The sequence below is a fragment of the Ipomoea nil genome, unplaced genomic scaffold (assembly GCF_001879475.1).
Source record: "Ipomoea nil cultivar Tokyo-kokei standard unplaced genomic scaffold, Asagao_1.1 scaffold1134, whole genome shotgun sequence".
Taxonomy (NCBI): Eukaryota; Viridiplantae; Streptophyta; class Magnoliopsida; order Solanales; family Convolvulaceae; genus Ipomoea; species Ipomoea nil.
This window is the reverse complement of record NW_017617562.1, coordinates 5,340-15,589: the sequence shown is the minus strand read 5'-3', so window position 1 is coordinate 15,589 and position 10,250 is coordinate 5,340. Positions and strand designations below refer to the sequence as shown.

At 37.2% G+C, this 10,250-nt stretch overlaps 1 protein-coding gene across 1 annotated transcript; it reads left to right on the top strand.

Moving 5' to 3' along the window:
• The first annotated feature begins 438 nt into the window (after positions 1–438).
• Positions 439–1,096, top strand: LOC109183557. The gene is made up of 2 exons (XM_019333659.1): positions 439–673; positions 756–1,096. Exons 1-2 carry the CDS (start codon positions 478–480, stop codon positions 989–991), a joined length of 432 nt encoding a protein of 143 aa, XP_019189204.1. The 5' UTR covers positions 439–477; the 3' UTR covers positions 992–1,096.
• The last annotated feature ends 9,154 nt before the right edge of the window (positions 1,097–10,250 follow it).

Below are 10,250 nucleotides of genomic sequence, written 5' to 3'. Positions count from 1 at the left end.
TTCATGAGTTTATCCAAAATGAACATTGTATCCACTTTGAAGATTCTATTATTATATTTGAATTTAATTAATTATAATTATTTAAATTCAAATAAAATAATAAAATTTAAATAAATAAATAAATGTATTGAATTGAGGAAGCTGTGGAGCTGCATGCGCTGAAGATGAGAGGAAGCTAAGGTGATCTGATGTGGGAGCTGAGATTATTGAATTGAGTGGAAGAGGATGAAGCTAAGCAGTAAAGCAATGAATTAATTTAAGGAAGACCAGGCCAGATCCACATTTAATTAATTAATTTGTGATAAATTCCTATCCGATGAAAAGTAAATTAAAGCATCCATATCCTAAAACAACGCAACACCACAACTAACTAACCCTTAGCTTTAACTATAAATACTACCATTATTGCCCACCTATAATCATCAATCTTAAGGGATTGAAACACTACATCAATAATAAAACATCAAACAATAAACAATGTCGGCTGCCCAGAAGTTGGTTAATGTTGCAGTGTGTCTGGCGTGCATATTTGTCCTCACCGTCGACGCTTCGCTTTCTTCGGTTTACAGTTCATGCTTAACTCCATGCCATCCCGCTTGCAAAGACACAGGAAAATCCGTCTTTGAATGCTGGAGAGAATGTGAAAACGGATGTGTCGACAAGGCGTATAATGGTATATATAGTTATAGTTATATTTATATATTAAATTAGTTTTTTTTTCCATTAATAATTTTGAGGTTATTTTGTAATTGCAGAGAGCAAGCTTAAGGACGAGGGCAAGCCGTCCAAGCAAGTTATGGACGAGGAGAAGGAACTTTGGGCCTTTAAGAAAAAACATCTTGAGGAATTGATGGACACGCATTGTAAGGATAAGAAGAACAAGCAATGTAAGGATGACGACAAGCAATGTACGGCCGATGACTACTTCTGTAAGGACATGTATGAGCTCCTTAAGGAGGAGAACAGGCCGGATGAGGAAAAAACAACTTAATTAAGGACGGGTTAAAAATCTAGAAGAATAATAAAGCGATCTATTATATTTAATGTGAAACATCATATGAATTCCTATATTTGAAGTCAAGATCATATTTTGAGATAGTGGCGGTTTTTCTTGTCACCCCTATCATGTAAAGACTAGAGGTGTAAATGAGGCGAGCAGTTTGCGAGTCGCTTGTGAGAGGCTCGGTCAAAGCTTGGCTCGAGCTCGGTTAAAATCGAGCTCGAGCGGCTCATTTAGTAATTGAGCTTGAGCCGAGCCTAGATATTCTAGGCTAGTGGCTCGTCAAGCCGCTCGTGAGCCATATTATATATAATATATATAATACATAATATAATATAATAATAATATATAAAAATAACAATTAGAAATTAAAATTTTAAAATCAAAATCCCTAAAAGATTTTTATTATTTATGTATGGATAAAACAAAGTAGTTTGAATTTTAAATCAAAATTATTAAATAGGTCAAATTCAATGTTAAAATCGAGCTCGAACTCGAGCTCATGATTGAGCTCGAGTTCAAACTCGAACAATCGAGTTGCTCGAGCTGAGCTCGAGCAGCCCAAAAATTATCGAGCTCGAGCTCGAGCTCGAACTTGATCGAGCCTCCATTAACGAACTCGAGCTCAAGCCTACCCAGGTTCGAGCTCGGCTCGGCTCATTTACACCCCTAGTAAAAATTATATGTCACTTTTGTAATAGTTGAAAGTAAATAAATATTTTATATTTTTTCATATTAAAAATTATATTTTATCGTTTTTGTAGAGCACTAATAATTTATTATTTATTTAATTTATTTAATTATAATATAATCCTATGTTTAAATTAATAATAATTAATTATAAATGTCTGCAAATTATATTACACTAGTTTAATTTTATTTTCACTTCAAAATGTACTATTATTGTTGATCATGGATCTTACAAAATGCAATGAAATCCCCCTTCAGTTTCTTCTCTAGTCTTGTTCCATGCACTTCAACTAAATGATCGAAAGCGTATTTGACACAACTGGGGTTGACTGTTCTAGCTACTTTCACTCTTTGGTGGGGTCTGTTTGTGTCCTGTCTCAACCGGGGGAGGGATCGGCTCGACAGTGACCATTTTCGTGTAGGGAGCAGGGCTCGAGTGGGTAACCTCCTCGGGTTGGACGCCCAAGATGATGGGAAGGTCGTTACTCTCGATGGATTTCGCTGCATGTTCCATTAGCCAGTGGTAAAGGCACATTTTTCGAAGGCCCAAATGAGGTCCTGCTGGTTTGATTCTTCTCATACTTTTGGCCTCCTTCTTCGTTCTTGACCACTTCTCGGGTTGACTTGAGCCAGCGTTTGAGGTCATTGATCTCAACCACATGGTCTGCTTTAGGGGTTCGGTCTCCTCTGCGGCCTTGGCTCGACGGTAGAGGGCGATGAGAATGCGAGTTAGCTGCATAAAGGATCAATTAATTTTACAAAGCAAATGATTAAGAAATATAGAATAGTGAGGCGCATATGTGCACCAGATCTTGGGCACCCAATTCGCCCATTGTGCATATCGTCGCCCGGGCGGATCAGGTCGCTAAGCTTCCCAGGAGGGTAGCTGGTTGCTCACTGCTCAGCAGAGCATCCACCCCGGGAGTCCAGGCCAGGGGGCTGTAGCACTAAGTCCGTTTTAAGGGAGCCACCTTCTCGACGTTAGAGTCAGTGGCTTTTTCCTTACCCATTTTGCTCTGAACCTGGACGACGAGCAAATTGTAACACCCCGTGTTATGATCTTCAAACCCGGATTAATTATGTAATTAATCCCGTCAAGAACAATTAAAAAGGAATTAATTTAGTTAGAATTCCCTTATTTAATTAATTTGGACCATGGCGGACCGTTGACCCTTGTCTATATTAAAGACCTTAAGCCTGTTAGGAATAAAGAAAGTTGACATTTTACTATTCAGATTCTAATTAGGAATCCTAGACCTATATATCTGTTAGGAATAAAGAAAGTAGGTCTTTACTATTCAGATTCTAATTAGGATCCCTAACTCTATAAATAGGGGATTAGAAAGCAATTAGAACCCTTCCCACCCATAGCACACGAAAATCCCCCGAGAGACCTAGCCAAGGAATTCCCTGTCACCAAGCCTAGGGAAGATCAATTGGAGGAGAATCTTGGGGAAGGACCTTAGGAGTTAAGGAAGATTTAATTAAGGCAAAAAGGTAGACCATGTCTTACAAAACCTATTTTCCTTGCTATTGTTCATAGATTTGCTCCATTGAATGATTGAATGTATGATTTTGTATTTGTGCTTTGTTAGAGCGTGTCTTTAGGAATTTGTGGTATGGATCATTGTTATTCTTGATATTCTTGGTGACCCTGTGTAGTCTTGTTATGTTCTTGTATTTAATTATGTTTAGAGCTTGTCTGATAGGCATATTTTATCCTCATATTTTAGGTACATCTTTATAATAATTTTGCATTAATTATTTAATATTATTTAACAAATAGTTCTTTTTGAAGTTTAACAGTTAATGAGCTAAATATAGTCCTAAATATATATAATATATAAATACATACTAATATATATATATATATAATATAGAATACATTAATTATATATTACGTAGGGTACTAGCTAGTATATATATTATATATTATATTGTTAAATATTGCTTTGGTCCAACGGATGCATGCAAAACGAATTGAAGGTTTCAATTCGTTTGACTAAGGCAGCGGACAAAACGGAAGAATCCTTCAAACAAGTCAAAATGCTTCGCAAATTTCGACAGTGAGAGGCTCAAAATTAGGAAAATTGGGTGGTTGAGGTTCATTTAGCCTATTTTAAGAATACTATAAATAGTAGAAGTTTCTTATTGTAAAATGTTCATTCTTTAGTTCATTCTTCCCTCCTCTATAGTATTCGTTGAAGTTGTTATCAATGTCCATTTGTGGCTAATTTCTAGTTGGTTTAGTGAATTGAAGCCCCGGAGTTCAAAACGCTGTAAGGTTATTTATTTAACTTTATTATATATATGTTTTTATGCATTTTGAGTATTAAATATTCTTCTAAATTATTTGAATAGTTGTATCATTTAATTGCTAGGGAGGCCTACTAGTTATTTATTTGATATAATTATTTGCTATATTAGATAATGTTGTGCTACAAATTATTCTAATATTCAGTAGCAACTGAGGTTAATTATTGACGGCTTAGTGATAATTGGTCTCGGGTAGAATATTTTCCTAAATTAAATGCAATCGCTTGTGCTTGTGTTATTTAGTTTGTCGGTTTTCCTAGTTCCTATTGCTGCTATTAAATTAAATCTATAGCGCTTGTCTTAGATTATTTAGTAGTTAGGGGTAATTAAACCGCTTGTGCTTTATTTACCTACAACTAAGGGAAAACAGAAATGAAATAATTTCACGACAAATATTTAATTGCATATTAATTACTTTATTAATCAATGATCAGTGTTGAATTCCGGTGGTGGATCTTTACTAACCAAGGTTTCTTATTATAAGTGTTTTCGATATATTATTTTCACTGTTTATTCGTTCGATTAAATTTCTCGTTTATTTAATTTCTCTTTTATTTAATATTTATTCTCGATATATTCCAAACCCCCCATTATTTCCTTGAGCACAAAAGTTATACTAGTTACTCCTCGTGGGATCGATCCTTACTCCCGCTACTACGTTTGTAAGGTTTTAATTTGGGAACCTACGACAGCTCATCAAATTTTGGCGCCGTTGCCGGGGAGATTTTCTAGCTTATTTTGTGTTTATTTAATTACTTATTTCTTTATTTTTTTATTTACTTTTCATTTGCCCAAAAAAAAAAAAAGAATTTAAAAAAAAAAAATCTTCTCTTTCGTTACTTTTGCATAAATGCTGCAATATATTTTCTTTTCTTTTTTTATGCCTATAACTCGATCTGCTAATAAAAAAATCTTGCCGTACTATCCGGAAATTGAAAGAACTATACGCAAGTGGAGGAAACAAGCTTTGAGCAAATTGGAGTTTAGTGATCTGGCTACCGATTCTACCAATTCTGATTTAGAAGGGGAACTCATGGCTCAAAATCGGACTTTAAAAGAGCTTGGAGCTTCAAATCTAGATCAACAACCATTATGCATCACCTTCCCTGCTCTGGATGCCAATGTGCAATTCGAACTAAAGTCTGGATTAATTCATCTTTTGCCTTCTTTTCGTGGACTTACAGGTGAAGATCCTCACAAGCATTTAAAGGAATTCCATGTGGTGTGTTCGAGTATGAAACCCACTGGGGTTACTGAGGAACAAATCAAGTTGAGAGCCTTTCCCTTTTCGTTGAAAGATTCAGCGAAGGATTGGTTATACTATCTACCTTCTGGGAGCATCACCACATGGAATAACTTGAAGACAATGTTCCTTGAAAAATATTTCCCAGCTTCAAGGGCGGCCAACATTAGAAAGGAAATTTGTGGTATAAGGCAAAACAATGGAGAGTCATTGTATGAATATTGGGAGCGTTTCAAGAAACTATGTGCAAGCTGCCCACACCATCAAATCAGTGATCAATTACTCATTCAATACTTTTATGAAGGACTTTTTCCGACTGATAGGAGCATGATTGATGCCGCGAGCGGTGGTGCTTTAGTTGACAAGACACCAGACGCTGCAAGAACTCTAATTGCAAACATGGCTGCAAATTCTCAACAGTTTGGCAATAGAATTGTCCAACCGTCTAAGCAAGTGAATGAGGTAAATATCTCTGCTCTTGAACAACGAATTACTGGTTTAACTACTCTTGTTCGTCAATTAGCAGTAGGCAATATGCAAACTGTAAAAGCATGTGGAATTTGCTCGGTAGTTGGGCACCAAACTGATGCCTGCCCAACTCTTCAAGAAGAACCTACTGAACAAGTTAACATGGCTGGAGGTTTTCCTGGGCAACCTCAAGGTAAGTATGATCCATTTTCTAACAAATATAATCCTGGATGGAGGGATCATCCAAACCTTAGTTATGGGAACTCACAAGGAAACCAGTTTGTTTAGAATCGCCCCAATTTTCAGCAGTATAGACAACCATTTCCTTCCAAACAACAACCAGTCCAAAGCTCTAGCGCAGGTATGAATTTAGAAGAAATTGTTAAAACCCTTGCTACTAACACTTTACAGTTTCAGCAGGAAACACAACAATTTCAACAAGAAACAAGAGCTAGTATTCAAGAAACGAAGGCTAGTATTCAGAACTTGGAAAGGCAGATGGGTCAACTAGCGACTATGGTAAGTCGGTTGGAATCACAGAGTTCTGGCAAACTACCCTCGCAAACGGTGGTTAATCCAAGAGAAAATGCAAGTGCAATTGTGTTGAGAAGTGGTAAGGAAATTGAAGGGCCTGCGGTTGCTACCCCATCAGTGAACCAAGAAAAAGAGGGAACTAACAACAATGAAAAATCTCAAGGTAAGTCTCCCAATCCTACTGATTATGAACCAGTTCCCCCATTCCCCCAAGCTTTGTCAGAATCTATAAAAGGAACGAAAGATGAAGAATTATATGAAACTTTCAAAAATTGTGAAGTGAATATTCCATTACTTGATGCAATAAAACAAGTTCCTAGATATGCTAAATTCTTAAAGGAGTTGTGTACAACAAAAAGGACACAAAAGTCAAAAAAAGGTGAGAAAGTGCTAATGGGTAAGAATGTTTCTGCTGTGATTCAAAGCAAGCTTCCTGAAAAATGCAAGGATCCAGGTATGTTTACTATTCCTTGTATGATAGGCGATACTAAACTTGAGAAAGCCATGCTAGACTTAGGAGCATCTATTAATGTTATGCCATATTCTGTGTATGCCTCTTTAAAACTTGGACCTTTGAATGAAACTAGTGTAGTTATCCAGTTGGCTGATAGGTCTAATGCATACCCCAAGGGTGTAATTGAAGATGTATTGTTGCAAGTTAATAATTTAATCTTCCCTACTGATTTCTATGTGCTAGATATGGAAAATAATGATCATTCTGCACCTATTCTGTTAGGAAGACCATTTTTAAAAACTGCAAAAACAAAAATTGATATTCATAGTGGTACACTTACTATGGAATTTGATGGTAATGTTGTTACATTCAATATTTATGATGCTATGAAATACCCTGGGGGTGATAACTCTGCTTATTCTGTTGATATTATTGATTCATTGGTTGAAGAAGTTTTTGAATTTCATGGTGAAGATAAGTTAGAAGTTGTTATTTGTGAACACCTTGAAAAAGGAAATAATGAGTTTTCTCTGAGTGCCAATTTACATGAAGTTATTGCATCATTGAATCATTGTCCCAAATTGCACCAACAAAATAATGTTTCTTATATGGCTTTACCTGTCTCTATCAAAAAATTGTTACCATCTGTCGTGCAGGCACCTATCCCTGAGTTGAAGCCTCTTCCCAACCATCTTAAATATGCTTTCTTAGGAGAAAATAAAACATTGCCAGTCATAATTTCAACTAAACTCTCTGCAATAGAAGAGGAAAAACTTGTCCAAGTGCTAAAAGAACACAAAACTGCCATTGGGTGGACAATTGCAGATATCAAAGGGATAAGTCCATCCACTTGCATGCACCGAATTCTTCTAGAGGAAGGAGCAAAACCATCTCGTCAACCACAAAGAAGGCTAAACCCGCCCATGATGGAAGTAGTCAAGGAAGTGGTCCTCAAACTCCTTGGAGCTGGGATAATCTATCCTATTTCAGATAGCAAATGGGTTAGCCCAACTCAAGTGGTTCCTAAGAAAACAGGGATTACAGTTGTCAGAAATCAAAATAATGAATTTGTCCCCACTCGTATTCAAAATGGGTGGCGAGTTTGTATAGACTATAGGAAGTTGAATGCTGTTACAAGAAAAGATCACTTCCCTTTACCGTTTATTGACCAAATGCTAGAAAGGTTGGCCGGTCGCTCTTATTTTTGTTTTCTTGATGGTTATTCAGGTTATTTCCAGATTCCAATCGCTCCGGAAGACCAGGAAAAGACGACTTTTACATGTCCCTTCGGCACTTTTGCATATCGACGCATGCCGTTTGGCCTCTGTAATGCCCCGGGTACCTTTCAGAGGTGTATGGTTAGCATATTTTCTGATTATGTTGGGCATATGATTGAAGTTTTCATGGATGATTTTACAGTTTATGGCGACTATTTTGACTCCTGCTTACATAACCTTTCACTTATTTTGAAAAGATGCATAGAGAGTAATCTTGTGTTAAATTCTAAAAAATGTCATTTTATGGTTAATCAAGGTAATGTTTTGGGGCATGTTATTTCATCTAGTGGGATTGAGGTTGATAAAGCCAAAGTTGATATTATAGAGTCTCTGCCTTATCCTACTACTGTGCGGGAAGTCCGCTCTTTTCTTGGACATGCAGGTTTTTACCGAAGGTTTATCAAAGACTTCTCGAAAATAGCACTACCTTTATGCAAATTGTTGTAGAAAGAGACATCCTTTGAGTTTGACAAAAAGTGTAAGGGAGCATTTGACGAATTGAAGGAGTTGTTGACGTCTGCGCCGATCATTCAGCCACCTAACTGGAACTACCCATTTGAGATTATGTGTGATGCAAGTGATCACGCAGTAGGGGCTGTGTTGGGCCAAAAGATCGGGAAATCATCCCATGTTATTTATTATGCTTCTAGGACTTTAAATGATGCTCAGAAAAACTATTCTACTACAGAAAAAGAACTTTTAGCCATTGTTTTTGCTTTAGAAAAATTTAGGTCTTATTTGCTGGGCACAAAAGTTATAGTTTATTCTGACCATGCAGCTCTTCGCTACTTGATGCAAAAGAAGGAAGCCAAACCACGATTAATAAGATAGATACTCCTCTTAAGTGAGTTTGATGTGGAGATCAAAGATAAGAAGGGGTCAGAAAATCTTGTGGCCGATCATTTGAGTCGGTTGGTACACATTGAACCTGAACCTCCACTGCGAGAAGCATTCCCTGATGAGCACCTATTGGCTGCAACTGTGGTTTTACCTTGGTATGCTAACATAGTCAACTTTTTGGTTGCTAACAAGTTTCCTTTTGATTCCTCTAAGGCACAAAAAGATAAAATCAGGAGTAATGCCAAGTACTATGTATGGGATGAACCGTACCTCTGGAAACATTGTGCTGACCAAGTGGTAAGGCGGTGTGTACCTGATGATGAAATTGCTTCAATCCTTACCTTTTGTCATTCTTATGCTTGTGGAGGCCACTTTGGTGCTAAGAGAACAGCAAGGAAGGTATTGGAGTCTGGATTTTATTGGCCAACTTTGTTTAAAGATTCATACTCATTTTGCAAGTGTTGTGATGCTTGCCAAAAGTCAGGTAATTTATCCCGGAGAAATGAAATGCCACAAACTCCGGTCCTATTTTGTGAGGTCTTTGATGTTTGGGGCATTGATTTTATGGGCCTATTTCCTGTATCTTTTGGTTTTGTTTATATTTTACTTGCTGTTGATTATGTTTCAAAGTGGGTGGAAGCTAAAGCCACCAGGACTGATGATTCTAAAGTTGTTGCAGATTTTATCAAATCTAACATCTTTTCCAGGTTTGGCATTCCAAGGGCTATAATAAGTGATCAGGGTACTCACTTTTGTAATCGCACCATCGAAGCTTTGCTTAAAAAGTATCATGTCACCCATAAGGTGTCAACTGCCTACCACCCGCAGACTAACGGGCAAGCAGAGGTATCCAACCGAGAAGTAAAGTCAATCCTTGAGAAAACAGTCAACCCAAACAGGAAGGATTGGAGTTTGCGATTAGATGATGCATTATGGGCGTACAGAACCGCATACAAAACACCTATTGGTATGTCCCCTTATCGCGTTGTGTTTGGGAAAGCTTGTCACCTCCCCGCCGAGTTGGAACACAAAGCTTATTGTGCTGTCAAGAGCTTTAATATGAACATTGATGAAAGTGGCCTACACCGGAAGTTGCAACTTTCTGAGTTGGAGGAGATTCGCAATGAGGCCTACGAGAATTCAAGAATCTATAAAGAAAAGACAAAAGCATTTCATGACAAGATGCTTTTGAGAAAGGAATTTTCAATTGGACAAAAAGTCCTACTCTTCCAGTCACGTCTTCGGCTATTCCCAGGTAAGTTACGTTCTCGATGGGTTGGTCCATTTATTATAACTAACATTTTTCCTCATGGTGCGATAGAGATTCAAAGTTTACAGACTTCTAAGATATTCAAGGTGAATGGTCATCGGCTTAAACCCTACCATGAAGGGGCTCAAGTTGATTATATTGCCGATATACTTCTTGAA